This window comes from Balaenoptera musculus, chromosome 1 (genome assembly GCF_009873245.2).
Source record: "Balaenoptera musculus isolate JJ_BM4_2016_0621 chromosome 1, mBalMus1.pri.v3, whole genome shotgun sequence".
NCBI classification, from domain to species: domain Eukaryota; kingdom Metazoa; phylum Chordata; class Mammalia; order Artiodactyla; family Balaenopteridae; genus Balaenoptera; species Balaenoptera musculus.
In genome coordinates, this window is record NC_045785.1 from 64837781 (window position 1) to 64859316 (window position 21536).

General features: G+C 42.1%; 1 protein-coding gene across 1 annotated transcript in view; it reads right to left on the minus strand.

Annotated features, from left to right (window-relative positions):
- The window catches only part of ERICH3 (glutamate rich 3), a 113448-nt gene extending 96025 nt beyond the window's left edge, over positions 1-17423 (minus strand). The window contains exon 1 of the mRNA XM_036859410.1: positions 17225-17423. Within this exon, the coding sequence (XP_036715305.1) occupies positions 17225-17247 (23 nt within the window). The 5' untranslated portion in view covers positions 17248-17423. The remainder of the gene's footprint in view (positions 1-17224) is intronic.
- Positions 17424-21536: the final 4113 nt, after the last annotated feature.

Consider the following 21536-nt stretch of genomic DNA (forward strand, 5'->3'; position numbering starts at 1 on the left):
TGCCATTCACGGAGTCTCAAATATGTGCCAACGGTCCTGCAAAGGAGGTATTTATTTGCCCCATTTTTGAATGAGGAAAGTGAGACACAGAGAAATTCACTTCTTGAGTTCACATAAGGCATAACTGAGATTCAAACCTATGTCTTTCTGACTCCAAAAGTATTCCTCTCTCTACTGTAGCATGCTTATCTCATATTTTTTAAATGAAACATTGAGTTTCCTTTTGGAATATCATTCCTTTTCATGTAGAAGAACACAAAAAAATAAGGATAATTTTCAGACAGTTCCAATTCTGCAGATACTTCAAACCCTTGTTCGTATCTCCTTTGAAATGCTCTAGCTTTCTGCCCACACTCCTCATCACAATTTCTTAATTTCCTTGGGTCCCATCTCCCAGCTTCCTTCTTGAGCTTCCCTGCTCCCTGTCATAGGACTTTGGGATCTGGTTCCTGCTCCATGCTCTTGCATTTGGCCCTGAAACTGCAGACTTTTTCCCTTCCCTGCGTCAACGACCTCACTAAGGACTGGAACCTCAAACCCCTCTCCACAGGCCGTAGCCTGAGATCAGCCTCACCCACTCCCTAAGCGCACATCCAATCCTGGAAGACTCCAGCCAAGGTCAAAGCTCTCAGTCTCAAGTTTGACTGAGGGGAAAGGAGACTTTGTAAGAAAGAATTTAACAGTTATAACCTTATGTAAATCCCTGTGAATTGTGGTGAAATAGTCATTTTTCTGGCAGTTCAAGACAGAGATTCCAATTTCAAGGAGAAGAAATACTCAAACTCACTTTTGAAAAGGTTTAGGAGATGAACAGAAATAAATCTGAAATTAATTTCTGACTTAGAATTTAAGGCAAAGATCTTTCAGTTAAAAAAAGAAAATCCGGGGCTTCCTTGGTGGCGCAGTGGTTGAGAGTCTGCCTGCCAATGCAGGGGACACGGGTTCGAGCCCTGGTCTGGGAGGATCCCACATGCCGCGGAGCAACTAGGCCCGTAAGCCACAACTACTGAGCCTGCGCGTCTGGAGCCTGTGCTCCACAACAAGAGAGGCCGCGACAGTGAGAGGCCCGCGCACCGCGATGAAGAGTGGCCCCCACTTGCCGCAACTAGAGAAAGCCCTCGCACAGAAACGAAGACCCAACACACCCCCCAAAAAATAACTTAATTAATTTTAAAAAAAAAGAAAAGAAAATCCTAGTGTGCACACTTGGTACTGTATCTGAGGTTCCAAAAAATGAGCAAGAGAAAGTAAGTGGAAGTTAAAGACAAAACCAAATTTGAGGCATCGACTTCTCAGGCCAGGCCAGCTTTTGCTTGGTTTTATAGCATCCTTGCCTGCTCCTAAGAGCCTGTCAGCTAAATAAACAAGCAATGTTGTTGTCTTCTCTCACTTATTCAAAGTCACAACTGGCTACTATTGCCCTGGCAGTGATGATTGCAATTATAATACTACGTTTTTAGAGAGTTCTTTGTACGTTCCTTAAATATGTCCAGATGTTTCTCCCCTCTTCAAAACTCACCCCCCAAAATTTAATCTCTCTAGGATGCCTTGTCCAATTAATCCAACTCTACATCTAGCTCAGGACTTGGGTATGGCAGTTCTCCTACAGAAAGCTGGGCATACTCATGTATGTTGCATCTAAGCTACCAGGCACTAAGTTAGCACATTAACACTTACTATGTGCCAGGCCCTGTACTAAATGCTTTAAAGTATTTCATTCAATCCTCACAACAACCTACAAAGCAGACACATGTTCCACCAGGATGAAAAAATCAAGAATCAGAGAGATGATACAGAATTTATGTAGGGTCACACAGCAGCTATGTAGCAAATCTGAACTCAGACTATCCACATCCAGAGCCAGACATCTCATCACTAAAGCTCTGCGCTGGACACTGCTGACGGGCTACCAGAAGCCATTCCCAAGCCCTTCTCCCTTGCCTATCGCCCACAGAAGTTAGGAAAGTCAAATCTATTCTTTCCCACTCTCTCTCGTAACTAGGCATGTTCATTGATGCAGTTCTGGACAACAAGATATAAAAGAAAGTCTACTGGAAAGTCCTGGAAATGTCTTCCTCACAGATTTTTTAAAAAATGTCCTTTTTTGCATCCATCTTTTTCCTTTCTGTTTGGGATGGCTTTATAAAGCTACTGTGCATGGATCTAGGGTAGTCATCTTGGTACCATGAGGAAAAGACCCAAAAAATTATAGAGATAAGGAGGCTGATATTACGATAAAATAGAATTGCCTACCTCCAGACTACTTATGAAATAAATAATAAGCGTTGTTATGGTTTAAGCCACTGTTCATTTGGTTTTCTGTTACTTGCCGTTGAACATATTCCTGACTGATACCTACTAATCACCCTGCTGCCCGAGGATGGCAAAACTCAATGAAGGTTAGTGACTTTTAAATCTTTTTTAAAAACTCACTATTCAGGCCTTTTCCAGAACTCAAATGAATTTCTGGAAGAGAATACGTGCTGAATATGGTAACTTACTGACTAGCACTTAGTAGTCACTCAGTAAATATTAATTGAATCGATGAGCAAACATACTCTTGGGACTTACCATAAATGATCACTAAAATCGGTGACATATGTCGGCAATTACTGAGCTAAGTCCTGGGGATACATGGAAGATGTAGAGGGGTGTGGTCTGCACCCTCAAAGAGTTTGCAGTTTATAAGGGAAATATGAAGACAACTGGAACGCTATGAGGGAAGGGCCCACATGGTACTTGCTGGTTAACTTTAAAACAGTAGTGTCTTAGAAACAGCTTTTTAAAACAGTGGAGCTTTGTTGAAATAGGAATAATCACTTTAAAAATAGGAATAATGCACAGGAAAATGGAGAAGAAAGAAAATGACCAAAATGCAAACTAGGATTATTTATGGATGGTAGGATTTCAAGAAATTTTGACTTTCCTCTTTGAATTTTTCTGCTCCAAGTAGAAAATTTTCAAAAAACAGATAAGTACAAGGAGGAAAATTAAAAAATCTCTTGTGTCACTAGTACTCAGATATTTGAGATCCCTTCTATTAATCTAATTTACAGCAGATTAGTTTTACTTGAATCTAAGCAACAGAAACAATATTATTATAAATATCTTGGAGCAAGCTATGAAGAGAGACAACTTCTTAAAATGAGAGCTACATAATATTCACAAATATGAAATATTATAATCCATGGCATATAGAGAATGCCAAGTTAACTGCTACTATAAAATATTATGATTCAATTCATTTCAAAATCCTTAGTTTTTAATGCTGTTTCATAACTACTATGTGCAATTTATATTGTCTGTTTAGTTCCCTGCTGTGTCTTCCCTTGTTTCAATATTTTGCCCTAAGAATTTTCATTAATTTATAAATGTTCATAACTGTTATAAGAAAATAATAACAGTCACAGAAAAATGGATCACCAGCTTAAAAGGTTCAGTTTTCTACCCCAAGTAGTGTCAGACGGAGAGGTTGGAAGTAATTTGATTACTAATCAGACTTAACAAAAGAAAAGCTCAGTACTTACCAGTAGAGATCATTGACTTACTGCCATAATTATTTCTCCTCACTAGTCCTTTAATCACATTTTCCATTTGCTTTTATTTTTATCTACCTTTTTGAACCTCTGGCTTCCAATCTCCACTCCCTATGACCCTCATATTGTTAAATCGTTTATTCTCAGTGACCCTACACTTCTCATAAAAACCATCTTCAGCTTTAGCAGGACCAAGTGGGGAAAAAAAAACATCAGGAGTTGCAAACAGGTTGTATTAGTGTGCTAGGGTTGCCATAACAAAGTATTGAAGACTGGATGGCTTAAACAGAAATGTATTGTCTCACAGTTCCGGAGGCTGGAAGTCCAACATCATGTTGTCAACAGAGTTGGTTTCTTTTGAGGACCATGAGGGAAGAATTTGCTCCAGCCTCTGTCTTAGTCTTACAGTTGGCCATTTTCTCTCTATACCTTCTCATAGTCTTCTCTCGGTATGTACACGTCTGTATCCTAATCTCCTCTTCTTATAGGGACACCAGTCATATTAGATTAGGGCCCACCCCACTGACCTCATTTAACCTTAATTAACTCTTTAAAGACACTACCTCCAAATATAGTCATATATGAGCTTCTGGGTGTTAGGACTTCAACATATGAATTTGCAGGGCAGGGAAGAGACACAATTCAGTCCAAAACACAGGTATAATCAGAAAGGTGATCAATTTAAGTATGTAACATGGATTTAGACAAAAGTAACAAAGAATATATTTCCGGTACAAAGAAACGCAAGCTGCTGCACTTTGATTCTGAATTATGTGCTGACAAACATAAAAGGATCACTGATGATCCACCCAAAGAGGGAACAGATACCTTCTGGATCCTGCCACATCCATGCAGGTAGTTGGGATGGATGAGAAAAGGATAATGAAACTCTATAAAGAGAGTACCCAGAGCACGGGGCAGAAGAAAAAACTTCACCTCACAGTAATCTGTCCATAGACCAAAAAAAAAGAGTTAACCATACAAAAGGGACAGGAGATAAGAAGAAAGAGTGAGAGGAGACCCGCCAGACAATGAGTAATTATTAAAAAGTCCAGATCCAAACATCTATACTTTGAAATGGACTTCACTTTTAAAGTATGTTTCTTGTGGCTCATTATAAAAGCAACGATTTGGATCTTACATTTGGGTTGACTTTTTTAGCCAGCACAAGATACAATGTACTATATGGTAAAAATTACCCTTAAAAATTTAATTAATAAAGTACAATAGTCATGGTTTTATATATACCACACTATTCAGTAATTCTTTGTATGCTTAAGTTTGAGAACAATGGAGCTAGGTGAAAGCAAGGAACTAAGGGAAAATCAAAGTGCAGTGTCCATACACTCAAATAATTCGCTTTTGAGGACACTAAGCAAGTCTTGTTCAATGCAGTCAGTGAGACAGGTTGAGACCTGAGACCCTTTGCTGCAGTGCTGCAATGCTTGCACCTGGACACACCTCTCCTCGAGCAACAAAATACAAAGAAACTATATGGGACTAAAAATAGTTGCATGCATGTTCAGTTGGGGCAAATTCTGGACAAAAGATACAAAGAGACCCAAAAATCCAACTGCCACTTTTGAAGAGCCCGGAGCAAAAGCAGGGTACTGCACATGCCCCCTACGCACAACACCACCTAAGGGGTGGGCAAAACACCTAAGCCATCCCTCTGGCCTGACCTCTGGACACACCCCTGCCCTCACCCCATATAAGGAACAGGCTCGCCAGCCCCCCCTCAGGGAGCGAGCAAGCATGGGAATCTGTTGTTTGTTCTCACTCCCACCTCCTTCAGCAGGGGCCCCAATAAAGCCTTGCCTGAATTTCTTGTCTGGCCTCTGACCAATCTCTATTGATTCAGGAGTCCAAGAACCCTGGTCGGTAACATATTGGGTTGGCCAAAATGTTCGTTCTGTTTTTTCCGTAACATCTTACGGGAAAAACCCAAACAAACTTTTCGGCCAACCCAATACTTTGTGGCAACCATGAAGGGACTATTGTTCCCCTCCCAGGAGAGGACCTGGGCACCTCCGGGACCACCAAATGCAGCTTCCCTGTGGGTGACAAGTGGCCACCTGAACCTCTTGTTTCAGCATCACCACATTTGGTAAGTCTGCCTTCCTGGCCCCTGGAGGCCTCAGTACCCTCATACAGGCAATGCTTTCCCCCTCCCCTTTGTCCTTTTTCTCTCGCCACTTTTCCTTTCCCCTTTGTCCCTTTCCTTTTCCTGAAATCTCTCTACTTCTCTCTCTGTCCTCTCCTCTCTCAATTCTGCCCTATCCTTCTGAGAGAGTGGACATCAGACAGAAAAAGCATCACTCCTCTCAGCTTGTGAGACCATGCTCCCTTCATCCGGCAATGGCTCACCTCGACAGGTGACAAGCAGAGGTGGGAGAGGCTCGCCTCATACCATGCAGACCGTGGTCCAGCGGGGTATCCCTGACTGGAGATTTATGGGAGTGATAGAGGTTCAAACCTCATATCTTGTAGAGGCTGGAAGTCTGATCATCCCAATATCCTCACCTTTATTTTCCTGCCACCAAGAGAAGTCCTGCTGGGAATGGGCTGAGGCGGCAGATTTCTATATACTGGTGTACGTGTGGGTGAGAGTCCCACCTGAGGGCTGCAGTCCCACAGACGAAGTACAGCTGGCTGGCTTCCAGGCTTGATCACCTCTCCTCCTTTACCTCTCCTTGGTCCTCATACTTGCACTCCCATACCCTTCATCCTAAAAACTTCTTGTTTGTGTCTTTAAGTTTTTTGTTTTATGTAGTTTTGTGTGTCCAACTGCTCCCTCAAGGCTCTGTCGACATTGTGGGCATGGTGGAGCACTCAAGCTTTGAAATACAAACACAGCCCACACTACCTGAGACACCAGCCTTGGGTTACTTAGCGGGATTTTAAAGAACAAAAAGGAAAGGAGAGGGGCTTGTACCTCTCTCCTCTCCCTTTGCAATGTAACTATTCTGCCTGGGCTCTCAAGAACTACCTGATTCATCTGTAGTCCCCCAGAGTGAAGGAAAAAAAGGGGCTATTTTAAATTCAAGTGGGAAAACTATGAAATCTCTGGTTCTGTAAAAATTGGTTTGTCTGGCTTTAGCTTGTGGGTTTAGTTAATACAGACCTGCCTTGAGAGCCATCAACATTAAGTATAATACTTTCACTGTACCTAAGGTTATTGGAAGTCAATAAGTGCATATTGTTTCTGTTATAAAATCTGTCAACCAGGAAAATAAACTGATATGATTAAATTTTTAAGTAAATGTAACTGGGATAAGAACTTTTTGGTAAACTCTATAGGAATAATTATGTTTTGGAAACGTCCATCTAAAACAGTCTCTCCAAATTTTGGTAATTTGAAACTAAATTAAGTTAAATTATAAGAATTCATTGAATATTCAGGCCATTTCAAATAAGAGAAGATATTGGAACATTAACTGCTAAACAGGTCTAAATTTACCTACTTTTGTCTTCTTATGAGAGAGAAATTAAGCTGTTTGGTGCCGCCTTGAGATGTTTTTCTACCAATTTACGGAATGCAAATGTAAAAGACAGCTCATGGTTGCTTAAGGAAAGTAGGATGTGTGTTTTCAGAAAAGAAGGTATGAGGAATGGAAATATGTTTTGTTAAAAGAAAAAGGGTGATTTTTTCCTAGAGCTGGCTATTTCTGAATGGGAAAAGAATATGGGATATAATATGGCTACATGAAGTTGCAGAAGGTTTGAGAAAAAGGAACATTGGTTAAAGAATTTCGTACGTGGTCAGGACTTTCTAAGGCTGGATTAAATTTAATTAGGAAAATGAATTTTATTAAGAGTAGGTTGATGGAAGACTGGATTTGGTTTCTCTCATAAGAGAACAAAGTTTTCCTGGAATGCTGCTTTTAATAAGAGACTGTGTGGGTTCCTATGCCTTGAAGTGATCTATATTTAATTTTGATTTTTTTTCCCCACCTTAGCTCAAGGAATAAGTATTGTTTCACAGAAACCTATGATCCTATCTAACCGGGTGTTTTAAAACTTTTAAAATTTTTGACAGACTTCCCAAATACATCATGGTTATTCTGGCCCACTGTTGCACCCCGGATGAAAAGGAGCGTATACTGAGAAAGGCCAGGGAACACGCAGATGACCTACTGGCCACCAATCCATACCACCAAATTTATCAGGTGGGTGGGGACGCAATCCCAGAACATGACCCACATAGGCACTATGAAGACTGTGTAGGCCAGGCTAGGATGAGACATTATATTACTTGTCTATCAGAAGAAATGAGAAGGTGTATGGTGAAGCCTGTAAATTATGATAAAGTCTGAGAGGTTACACAGGAAAAAGATGAAAACCCGGCAGTCTTCCTGAGCTGGGTGACAGAGGCAACTCTGAGGCTTTCTCAGGATGGCTGGGTTCTGTCGTACCTGGATTCCAAATTATGGCCTAATAGCAAAACCCCTATATGAGGCTTTAAAGGGAGAAGAAAGGGAACCCCTTCAATGGAATAGGGACCACCAGTGGGGCTTTTAGACTCTAAAGACTGAGTTGAGTAGAGCACAAGCACTGGGGCTTCCAAATTTGGACCTTTTACCCTGTAAGTTCACGAGAGGGCAGGGATAGCTCTAGAGTCCTGACTCAAAAGCTGGGACTGGATCAGAGACCAGTGGCTTACTTTTCAAAACAACTGGACTCAGTGGCCCCAGGATGGCCAAGCCACCTGCAGGCAGTGGCAGCCACAGCCCTGTGGGTTAATGAGGCTTCCAAGCTCACCTGGGACAACACTTTGCTTTGTTAACCCCTCATCAGGTACAATCTGTGCTGGAGGTCAAAGGACATCACTGGTTGACGGGGGGAAGGTTAACAAGATATCAGGCCCTCCTAATGGACACCCCCGACATTACCTTAAAGGTGTGCCAAACACTGAACCCGGCAACTCTGCTTCCAGTGGCCAAGGGTGGAGACTTATTGCATCAGCGTATAGAGACCAGAGAACAAACTTACTCCAGCAGGTCTGATCTTCTAGATGAGCCTCATGACAGCCCCGAGGTTGAAAGGCTTACTGATGGGAGCAGTTTTGTAGAAATGGGAACCCGAAAGGCGGGGTATGCCATAGTTAGTCTAGACGAAGTCACAGAAGCCAAGGCCCTGTCACCCCAGACATCAGCCCAGAAGGCTGAACTAAGTGCATTAATGAGAGCTCTGCAATTAGGGAAGGATAAGAAATTAAATATTTTCACTGACTCTAAATATGGGTTCCACATGCTACATGCTCATGCTGCCATTTGGAAAGAAAGAAGAATGTTAACCGCTAGAAATTCCCCCATAAAACATAAAGATTTGATTCTGGCTTTTTTAGAAGCAGTGCAGCCCCTGACCCAGGTAGCAGTAGCCCACTGTAGGGGCCATCAGAGGGATGGATCCTTTGTGAGCCAAGGGAACAGCAAAGCTGATCAAATTGCAGAACAGGCAGCTCAACTGCAGGAACCTGAACAAGTTATGGCTCTAGTGATTGGCCCCCCTGAACTCCCTAGCCTTCCCCAGTATTCCCCACAGGAACAAGAAAAAGCTGAGAAATGGGGCTATGAGAAGGGAAGCACAGGCTGGTATAAAAAGGAGGATAAGGTTCTAATCCCTGAGGCCCAACCATGGAAACTCACTAAGAGCTTACATGATGCCACCCACTATGGGAGGGATGCACTGTGGAACTTGATGCAAAAGGGTTTTTCAGGGACGGGGCTTAAAAGAACAGAGAAACAAGTAACGCTTGCCTGTGATTTATGTGCCCGTAATAACCCACAGGCCCATCCAATCCCCACTTCATTACTCAGGCCAATTCAGTGCCGAGGGACATATCGGGGGAAGACTGACAGTTAGATTTCACCCAAATGGCCCCACGATCAGGATATAAATATCTTCTGGTGTTTGTTGATACTTTCACAGGATGGGTTGAAGCCTTCCCCACCCAATCTGAAAAGGCTATGGAAGTCTGTTAGTCCCTTTTAAAAGAAATAAATCCTTGGTTTGGACTTCCAAAGTCCCTCCAGAGTGATAACAGGCCCTCTTTTATAGCCAAAATCACACAGGGGTTCACAATGGCTCTAGGGATAGACTACAAGCTACACACCTCTTGGCACCCCCAGTCTTCAGGCAAGGTAGAGAAAATGAACCATACTTTAAAGAAAACCTAGCAAAGCTCTGCCAAGACACTCATGAACCTTGGACCAACTTCTTCCTATTGCACCCCTCAGGGTCTGTGTAGCCCCCAGGAGTGGTCTGAGGCTTAGCCCATTTGAAGTGACCTATGGGAGGGCTTTTCATACTACTGACATTCTACTGGATGAGGAAGTGAACCAGGCCCTGAGATATATTATTAATGTAGGACAAGTTCAGAAGGCAATCCAGGACTACGCCCACAAGGCACTGACAGCTCCCACTAAAAATACAGAGGAAGGAGCAGCTCCTTTACAAATAAATCGCAAGGACCAAGCTCTTCTTAAAACCTGGAAAGAGGGGTCCCCTGAAGACCAACGATTGCCAAAATGGAAGGGCCCCTATAAAGTAACTTTAACCACCTCCGCTGCTGTCAAACTGCAAGGGGTATCTAGTTGGGTACGTTTGTCCAGACTAAAGCTTTTACCTCCAGAAACCCCACAGGTCAAAACAGATGAACAATACACCAGTGGAAGATCTGAGATACCTATTCAAAAGCCAGGCACCATCAACAGGTAAGTAAAATGATGGATGTAGTGAGTTGGCTCCTATTTGAAGCCTTAACGGGACTTGGGACCTCTCTTGTTTCCTTGGCTGATGTGGCTCTTGACAATTGTCTGGCCCTTGATTACCTTCTGGCAGAACAAGGTAGAGTTTGTGCGATAACTAATACTTCCTGCTGCACTTGGATCAATGCGACAGAACAGGTAAAAATTAATATGAAGGAAATATACGCCCAGGCAGAGCGGTTTCACAATTTTGGCAGGGGCAATATCGCCTCCACTGTCTGGTCAACAGTTAAAAAGTAAAAACCCTCCCAAAGTTAACATGGTTCCTTCCCTTTTAGGCCCTTTAATGGCTATTGTTGTTCTTCCCCTTTCTAGCCCTTGTTTATTTAACCTTTTGATTGAGTTTGTGTCTTCTAGGCTCCAACAGTTTGAAGTAAGGCTCATGATGGCTCAAGGGATTCAACCCATTCCAGCAGAGGGTGGCCCAGGTCCCTACAGGTCCTTGGAACAGTCAGCAAGGGACTTCTACTCCTCTAGGGTAGGCTAGGGTCTGCAGTCCCTGGCCAGCAGGAAGAAGTTTCAGAAGAGACCTTCAGCCCCTTACCCCTTAAGAATAAGGGTGTAGAGTCTCTCAGGGGGGGAATGAGACAGGCTGGGACCTGGGGCCCTTTGCTGCAGTGCTGCAATGCTTGTGCCTGGACACACCTTTCCTCTAGCAACATAATACAAAGAAACTATATGGGACTAAAAATAACTGCATGCATGCGCAGTTGGGGCAAATTCTGGACAAAAGATACAAAGAGACCAAAAATCCCAGCTGCCACTTTTGAAGAGCCTGGAGCAAAAGCAGGGTACTGCACATGCCCCCTGCACACAACACCACCTAAGGGGTGGGCAAAACACCTAAGCCACCCCTCTGGCCTGACCTCTGGACACACCCCTGCCCTCACCCCATATAAGGAACAGGCTCGTCCCCCCTCAGGGAGCGAGTAAGCATGGGAATCTGTCGTTTGTTCTCACTCCCCCCTCCTGCATCAGGGGCTCCAGTAAAGCCTTGCCTGAATTTCTTGTCTGGCCTCTGACCAATTTCTATTGATTCAGGAGACCAAGAACCCTGGTCGGTAACATCAGGACCAATAATTGATCACTTAAACAAAAAATTAAATTAATGAGATAAGTATAGATAAATACATTTACCTTAAATAGTTTATTTTAATTGAAAGCATAAATGTATGTCCTTTTTCGTAGTGCCAAGGGTTTCACTCTGAATGACTCAACTGATTCTCCTCTTTCCTCATCCTTTTTAAAAACATAAATCATATTCATAATAGGTTATTTGGGATTTCAAGTTTAGAGAAAGTTGACGAAAGACACTTGCAAACCAGTATGGATGTGGAATCCTATTTTTTTTTCTTTTTCACAAATTTTACCCCCACCTAATCTGACAGTTTATTTTAAACTGATGGACATTTATGGAATCATTCCAAAGCATACAATATTTTCAATTATTTGTGTGGGGAACTGAGTAAGCCATTGGAGGGAAAGGTCCAAAAATTCAGTCTGCATCCTATTTCTCTTGGTCTGTACCAAAATTAGCAACTAAAGTTTAAAAGATTATTTAAGTACTATATTCCAGAATCTGAAGTTTTCATTGAAAATGATACTTCTGGAAACTAAAAGTCTTGAAAATACATAAACACCCCAGGTCAAGACTATTTGAGGTTGACTTTAGAATTGAAAATTGGGTCAGAAATGTTTTATTTTCTTGTCTCCCTGAAAAACTTTTCGTAGCTATTAATAATCAAAATAAGTTGGGGAAGTCTCTACTTCTTACAGCTAGAGATTCCTTTCTTCAGTAGACTGGGAGAAAGGAAGTATGGACTGCTACAGCATCCTGCATTTGACAGCACCCTGTGTGCTAAACCAGAAGTTTATAAACTGGGATATGTACTCCCCTGGGATACCCAGAGACTTTCCTAGGGGAACCCAGGCAAGGATTGTTTGAAGGGAATCAATTTCTAGACGCTCAAGTTTCCTCTGTACTCTCCTAAAACTGGTCTGCCTAAAAATGCACCTCCAAGCCATGTTGATCCACCTCCCTCCTTTCCGTTTTAAATCATCTTTCTACGTTCACAAAAGAAAGGCACACCTCTCACCATATGGTGTCTTCTTAGGGTGTACTTAACTTAGAAAAACATCTGTGAGACAAAGGGACAATTTGAAGTATTATGTAGATGTTGATACAATAAATGATTTTCTTGACTTGTCAATAAATATGATTGCAAGTAGTTTCCAAGCCTTTGCTTCCAACACAACTAAAGGAGGACCTAATTGAGCTATAATTTGAAAAATCAGTGAAAAAAAAATTTTGGTGACAGATCACTATGTGATTTTTGGCATATAACTCTAAAAAATTCAAAGAATTGAGTGATGTTGTATAACAAATAACAAATCCCTTTCCATTCCCATCTAGTTATGTGAACAGGTTTGTTAAGCAAAGGGATAAGAGAAGACATCCCTTCTATAAAAAAAAGAACAGACTCTATAACAAAATTATCAGAGAGGAAATCAAGACAAATCAGCATGTTCAATTCACCTCGTTTAATCAGAAACAATTTACTCCTTGAAGTCAAATTGTTAATATTTAATAGGAGGGTAAATAGAAACGACCCAATTTGAATTGAAATATTTAATTACTTGAAATCTGCAATTCTGTGTCACAGATAATTTTGGTGTTAGGAGTGGTGAGCAACAAAGAGACTAGAACCCTACTACTGTCATACAAAGTACTACACTGCTAGGAAGGCAGAGATACCATAATAAGTCTCATTAACATCCAACACCATACATAGTTACAAATTGTGTGTGTGTGATGAGAACTTTTAAGATCTATTCCCTGAGCCACTTTCAAACTTAAAATACAGTATTATTAACTATTGTCACCACGATGTACATTACATCCACAGGACTTATTTACTTTATAACTGGAAGTCTGTACCTTTTAACCACCTTCACCCATTTTTCTACCCCCCATCTCGTACCCCTAGCCACCACCAATCTGTTCTCTATATCTATGAGTTCATTTTGTTGCTGTTATTGCTGTTGTTGTTTTAGATTCCACATATAAGTGAGATCATTTGGTATTTGTGGTGATCATTTTGCAATATATACAAATATCAAATCATTACGTTGTACACCTGCAACTAATATGTTAATTATATCTCAATTTTTAAAAAATAATAAATGTTGGATTGAAAAAAAAGGCAGAGACAAAGTGCAATGGACACTCCATATGTAAATGACATAGTGGGTTTATAATCTTTGTCACTTTTATACATACACATCCACTATCTAAAAATTGACAATTTTACCTATAGCACATTGTACTCTGCCTTTGATGAAATAGGACTGAGTGATCAGGGAGTACTAAGGATGTGTTCATTCTTTCTATACCACACTTCAGTATACTCTGTCACTACAGAAACACTTCTTTACATTAAAAAGATATAAATTTAAAAATCTAAACTAAAAAAAAAAAAAAAGCTTCTAAACCTTGGAACAATCTTTCCAAACATACAGCATCTTCTGCATTTTTATTTTGTTGTAAACTATAATGCTTCCCATTCTTCCAGTTCCTCAAAGCAAATTTACAGATGAGTGTGACTATCTCTACTCAGAGCCAAGCATATCTTTCACGCAGGGAGCGCAGTGCACGTGGATTCAGTGAGGATCCTTTGAAGGAGTCAGAAGAGCCGTATCATTTTATCCTCATGCATGACTGAGAGGTGTAAAAATCCCCATTCCACCTCTAGGACTAGTGCACAACCCACAAACACCCACACAAACAAATAGCAACTCAGGATGAGAGAGAACAAACTAGAGGGACTATCAATTGAAATTTTCCACTCCAAAACAGTTTCATTAGAGGTGGCAGTGCCAGAAACAGTATTTTATAGTTGACTTCCCCCAAATTACAATGCAGCTCAGAATCAAAGTCTCTATTATAATCTTTGGCAGAAGTTTTTAAGACCATTTTTATTTTCTCCAAACTCTATTGGAACAAAGTCAGCACAGGGCCTTTGCAATTTTTATGTCAAGTGTTTCCTGCTGTAATTAAGGAAGCAGTGGAACTCAGAGGAAGCACCAAAAGAAAGCATCAGGGTGTCCCTTATTGATTGGTGGAATTTCAGAAGTTTAAAATGTCTGTTTTGTTGTACAACTGCATTTTATTGCCACTTTATTCTTAAAATGTAATAAATACAAACTGCTTCAGTAATGATGGAAAAGCTTTCTCAGCTTTAATGAAAACCTTTTATTTGCTACTGAAACTTTTATTATTTCCAAATAGTAGCAGGCAAGAAAAATAATGACTACTTATATTGAGGGAAAACTTTAGCAATTTGAATAACTTTGTTCTTGGGTGAATTTTACGGCATTTAAAGTTGTTATATTTATTGTTTTCATTTATTTTTGATGAACCAAAAACAAAAAATATATACCTGTAGACACCATCACAAAATTATTTTCTAATTATACATCGAAATACTAGATAGCTATGTACAGCTATCACCTGTCAGAGGTTGGTCTGATCTGGGTAAGAATTTCCATGTATTTAGGGCTCCTCTGCATCTCAGCTGTTGACCATGAGAGGCAGCTAGTGTAATGGTTAATCACACAGGCTCTGCAACCGGACTCCTTGGCGTTTTATTCCAACTCTGAGCCCTCTTACCGTGAAATCCTTGGAAACTTCTCAGTCCTCTGTTTCCTTATCTGTGAAAATAAGGGTGACTAGAACCTGCCTCGTGGAGTGAGTGGGAAGATTAATGAGGTATTTCTTGTTACACAGTAGACTAGAGCCTGGCACATGGTAAGCACTTGATAAATGTTTAGCCCTAATATGGTTTTCTTTTGTGAATGAATGCATCCACCTCTAGACTGGACACACTGTCAGATGATATCATTCATTCCATAGACATCTGTTGAGCATTTCTTTATACAGGAATAAGCAAAGGGGGCACAAAGATGAATGAGATATGGTGCCTACAATTTTAGTGCAAGATTATTATTGCATCTTACTGTCTTTCTTGCAGAGTACCGTGAAGCACGCTCTTTCCCGAGATCACACATTTTCCTTTTTTTTCCATGTGCTTGGAACTAATGGAGCTTCAGAAAAATTTCACTTCAGTTCCTGAAATCTTAATCATGCACAATTTAATAAGCAGCTACAGGTTTTTTCCACATTTGAAAATAGATGATTAAATGGTCTAATCAGATTCTAACTTAGCCAAAAACCTGAAAAACATAGGAAGACAACCATAACTGACACATTCATTTTCCTGAATGTGGACACACTGCAAAGAGCAGCTGCAGAAAAGTAGTGCCATTTACATCCCACTGACCCACAGCAACTAAAACTGCACAGGAGTTCAGCGTCAAAGCGTTCAAGTACCTAAACTAAACTCTATTTGAGATAAATAAGAAGCTTGTTTAGAACAGCTACATCACTTTCCAAAAAGTTCTGAAACTGACTTCCAATATGGCACCTTATACGCCTTTAGTTTTTTTTGTTTTTTTTTTAAGGAATTCCTTTTTTTGTTGTTGTTGTTATTATTTATTTATTTTTAGCTGCGTTGGGTCTTCGTTTCTGCGCAAGGGCTTTCTCTAGTTGCGGCAAGCGGGAGCGCCTCTTTATCACGGTGGGCGGGCTTCTCACTATCGCGGCCTCTCTTGTTGCGGAGCACAGGCTCCAGACGCGCAGGCTCAGTAGTCGTGGCTCACGGGCCCAGTTGCTTCGCGGCACGTGGGATCTTCCCAGACCAGGACTCGAACCCGTGTCCCCTGCATTGGCAGGCAGACTCTCAACCACTGCGCCACCAGGGAAGCCCACGCCTTTAGTTTTTTCAAACATTTTAGTTTATGTCTAACGCTCAGCGAATACATTAAAAAGTAAAATCTTTAAGTTTGACTGTAAATCCAAAGCCCAACGACTAATGTGGTATTTCAGACATCACAAACTCCAAATGATCTTAAATATGTTGTCCTCTGCTAATTTGCTGCTCTTCAAAATGTGCAATAAATTTAATTAAAAAGGAAAGCATCTTCAAATTAGTTGCAAGATCAACTAGGATATTATCTGCTTACTAGATGTATCATAATAAAAAACCATCTAATATGCATTACACTGTTTAATTCAGAAGGAAATTGGATACTCTCTCTTCCAATAAAAGGACCAAGACCGGTTGGGGGTTCGTTGTGTTTTGTTTTGTTTTGTTTTCTCTTTTCAACAGCCAGTAAATGACTGTTAACTTCCTAAAACAGGTTGAATAATTGCCAAAATATGTCTTCTGAGGAGTCACACTGCCCAAAGCAACGAGAGCTCATGTGTAAACACACAGGCACATAGCTTCTTCCTTCTCGCCTTCCTGCGTCACACCACCTCCCCCGGCCACAATACTTTTAAAATACCCCCTATGATCCTTTTGAGATCGGGCAGATAAAAATCCTGAAATAAGGGGTACCCCTCACAATGACACCTCCCTCAATATTATATCAACTCACACCTCACTTGTATGCAAGACGCCGCAGTGAGGATTTATCCCTAAGCCCTGATTCTCCAAACGAATGCATATGTTGTGACCTCTATTATTGCATTTAAACACGTATGTTCCACAACACAGGATCCTCTTGATGCCAGCTAACGTCCCTGCTTAATGTATGCGTTTTTCACATCCATTTTTTAATCCTTCCTGAGCGAACATTTCAAAGCGGGCGAACATCAGTGAAAGGCGAGGGAGGAGATACGAAGCCTGGGATTTCTGCCATCCCTGCTGCGACCCAGAATCCGTATTATTATTCTCCTCTCCCCAGCCCCCTCTCGCCCCCTCTCGCCCCTTCCCTCCGCAGCAGGAGGGGGGCGGAGGGGCCGTTGGCTGCAGTCGCCACCTGCCGCGGCGTGGAAGAGCTCCGTTTGTCACTTACCCAGTGGGGTGAGAATGGCTCATTTTTGCAGGATCCCTTCTGGACCCGCGACGGGTGCGGAGGGTGGGTGCGTGGGGCCCGTGCACGCTGGCGCCGCGACAGTCGCGCTCGCGGGGTGGCTCCGCCCTGCGGTCGCCCGTGCGCGGGGCATTGGGGCTGGGCCGCCGCCGCCCCTGGGCGCCCGGGCTGCAGGCAGCCTCCCCGGTCCCCACCCGCCGGCGGTATCCGCAGCGTCCCTGTTGCTAAGGCAGGAGGGAAGGCAGGCGCGGAGGCTCTGCAGAAGCCCGAGGGCTGCTGGAACCGAGCCTGGGGAAGCTGGAAGTGAAGCTCAGCTTCCAGCCCTTTTTCTGGGCCCAGATGTGGGAGGAGACCCAGGCCCCTGCTCTGCAGCTCTGGGGCGCGGGTTCCCTAGGCACCTGAGATCTGAAAACACACACACACGCACGCACACACCCCGTTTAGGCAGGTGTGCTTCCTGCTAGGCCCTGGGGAAGGGAGGGCTAGGTGATGGGCCGAGGGTAAGGTAATTAAGAGCAGGGAGCAGCTACAGTGTGATGCCTTGGTTTCCAACTGTAAAGCAGACCCTAGATTGCAAGTTCCAGGAAAAGAAAGCTTTGAGTTTTGATTTTGTTTCTGCAACTGCCAGAGATTGCAACTGGTGGATTTCCTCCTTGGAAAACCCCCATCCTTGCTCCTAGCTGAGGCCCCCACCTCCAGCAGGCAGGACTGACAGTTCTGACATTCAGAAGGTGGGAAAGATGCTGTTACTCAGTGAAGCATGCTAGCACCTGGAACTGAACTTGTATTTGAATCCAGTAGCAAGAATGCAGGGCTTAGACGAAGAAGCCTGGATTTACGTGAGAGGGCCTTGGTGTGGAAGAAGTTTAAAGCACTGGATTCAGATGAGCTATTCCTAGTCCCGTTTTTGCTTCCTCAGGTTCTACACTGGGTGATTTGATCTCTGGCCTCAGATTCCTCATGTGTAAGTGAAGGGCTGGACACATCCACGGTGACTGAGCTCTCAGTGGATCTCAGTTCTAGCTCAGCCACACTTACGAGTTGGAAGGACGTCAGCTCATTAATGGCGTTCTGCTTTCCCACACATCATAAAGGCCCACCGGGCATGTTAAGAGTCCAGCCTCCTTTGCACGACATTCAACGCCCTTCATCATCTGTCCTCAGCATCCTCATCAACCTCATTGTGACCACTTTCTCTACCTCTGCTACCCGAAACTCTAGCAAGACCAAATTTTGCACTATTCCTCTCATGGGAACATGCTTCCACGCTGACAACCTAACAAACTTCTATTCATCCTTCAACACTTACCTCAAACCCTGCCTTCTTTGACGTCCCCAGGTGAGTTGATGACTCCCACCTCTGGGGCCCCACTCTGCCTGGACCCTCACTTACTGATCTATGGCTGTCTTTCCTACTTGAACCTGAGCTTCTCTATTTCATGGTATATGTCTATTTTATTTTTCTGTATTCTCAGAGGCAAACAGCAGTTCAACAAATGTTTGGAGTATAAATGAAGGAAAAAAAATCTCTTCAAAGTGGTAGCATTTTTATTGAGTACTCACTAAATTCTCTCCTCCGCCCTTTATTGAGCACTTACTAACTGTTCATTATCTCATTTAATCCTCACCTCTACTCTCTGAGGTAGGTTTTCTCCTCCATTTCATAAGACAAACTAAGACACAGAGAAGTTAATTATTTTGCCTGAAGTCTATAATAACTCCTAAGTGGAAAAACCAGGATTCAAATACAAATCTAATTCCAAAGCCTGTGTTTTTAACAATTACAAATTCCTTTTCCCATAAGTCTTGTGCATTGCTGCAGAAGTCAAATTTTCTATACTGTCAGAGTTTTCTGACCTGAAAGACCAAGAGCCATCTCAGTGGAGACAAAATAGGGTTCTAGCTCAATAGCTTAGATCCAGAGATGGAGGACTCAAATCTGCTTTGGGAAGCAGATGGCTAGAGCAGCTGGAGAGAGGCAGAGGTTGTCAAAGAAGGAAGATGAGAGATATGAAAGTGGCACCTTATGCTTAAACAAGGAAGCCTTATAGATACCTAATCACTGCACCGCCATAAATGGGACTTGAACCCGCTCTTTCCCCTATAAGCTTATCCCCATTGACTGTGGTTCCCATTGGGCGGTGTCCTTAATGCTCTCTGTAAGTAGATTTCACCTGGATAAAAATTGGGAGGGAGGGAGGAGGGACTATAGAGAGACTTTATAATTTTCCCAAGTGCTACCAACTCCTAAGGATAGTGTAAATAATATAATCTTATATAGGTACTAGTTGTTACATATTAATTCATTCGTGCAAATAGAAAATGGTAGTCTCTCACTGGTGGAATGAGAAAGGAAATTAAAATACACTATTTAGATACTCAGGGTTCTGTAGGAAAGACTCCATGGCACTCCACAGACAGCAAGGTACCCTCAGCAGCATGTATTAATTCATAAATGGGGTTTGAGTTCTCCACCCCTGTGAGCTGCACAATTTCACATCCCTGATGAAAACTGCAAGGAAACTACTAATTTTCACTTCAGAAAATGCTCACTGTGAGAATGTATTGAGAATTTAGCCAGAAGGAATTTTTATGTTAATTTCTAGTATGGGGATAGGAAAAAGGAAAAAAGAAAAAAAGTAAATTAAACTGTTTCAGAGACCAAATAGTCACTGGAGTCATTTTCATTTTCTCACAGGAAAACAAGTCTCCAGATGTCCCCAGTAGTATCATAAATTTATAAAAGATTTCTTTTTTGTAGGAAGACTTGTGGAATTAGGGTTTGGCGGCAAGAGATTGATAGAAGCAGGAGAGAAGAAAAGACAAGAATTACTCCTACAATGCTGATTGGATCTCTGCTTTGGTTGAATAGGAGCTAGACTTAAGAATCACAGATCTAAACCATTAGTGACCATCTCCTAGGTCAAGGGTGGGAAATCTACAGCTCAAGGGTCAAATCCAGGCTGCTGCCTATCTTTGTACATTCCACAAGCTAAGAATGGTTGCTACATTAGTAAGTGGTTAGAAAAAATCAAAAGAAGAATAACATCATAGGATACATGAAAATTACATGAAATTCACATGTCAATATCCATAAGTAAAGTTTTGTTGGAACATAGACACACATTTGTTTGTGAATCACCTATGGCTGCTTTGGTGCTACAGAGGCAGAATTGAGTAGTTGCCACAGTGATCTTATGACTCACAAAGTCTAAAACATTTACTGTTAGTCCTTTACAGAAAAAGTTTGTCCACCCTAGTTTAGATTGTCACTGCAATCAGAGAGATAATTTACCCTTCTAGACTTTGAGAACAGATATCACATCTTTCACCTTTTATCCCCAGCACCTACCACAGTGCTTCTCACAGAGTATGTGCGCAATAAACAAATGAAGGAATGAATAAACAGATGGGAGGAATGTTTTCCCACGGGTTTATCTTTCTCCCACAGATAAAGATCAAGTCATCAAGATTTTCTCCTCAGATATAACAGACATGCCTGATGATTTGATGTGATCCCAGGGCTCCCTTCTTTTAGCAACACCGTATAAAACTCCAGTAAGAAGTAATGTAAGCATTTCCTCAGGACACAGTTGTAGATGGTTAAGTTTACAAGAGAGCTTCCTAATACCTTACATTCTCCAACATTAGCTTGGGTCCTTCAAAGCTGCAGCATTGGGAAGTTGGAAAATGAAGAACAAATGTACAAGGATTTAACTTCAAACCTGAATTGTTTTCCAGCCTTCCCTAATAAGCTTCCCTAATTGACTTAATGCCAGTGAGCCATTTAGTGAAGCATGGCACTAGGTATAGGAAAGGCTGAGAGGGCATGTACAATGGATAGAGCGACAAATTCAAGGGGGCATCCCTAATTTAGAGTTCAGAGCAACCAGGATAGGCAAGATGTCCCCAAACCCTTCTACCCCTATTTCTGAGCTGGATGGAATCTACAGACAAGATTGGAATGGGGCAGTCACTGGAGTCATTTAGTGGCCATGGGAAATCAGTGGTATTTACTATGCCTGAGGTCTCAAAGATGAACAGAGGTCCTGTCTGCCCTGAAGCTTGAAGTCTATTGGCTACACAGACATGCAGACAAAGAATGATGCGGTGCCAAGTGCTGTGATGGAAGTACAAATAAGGTGCAATACAGAGGTGCCTTCTGACTGATGGTCCTTTCCTACCCCCATCGCCCACCATTTCCAGCCATGTACCCACTCTCTGTGACGCTGAACACCACTTCTCACTAATCACATTATTATTTCATCTAGCCTTGACACCTTGATTATTCCTC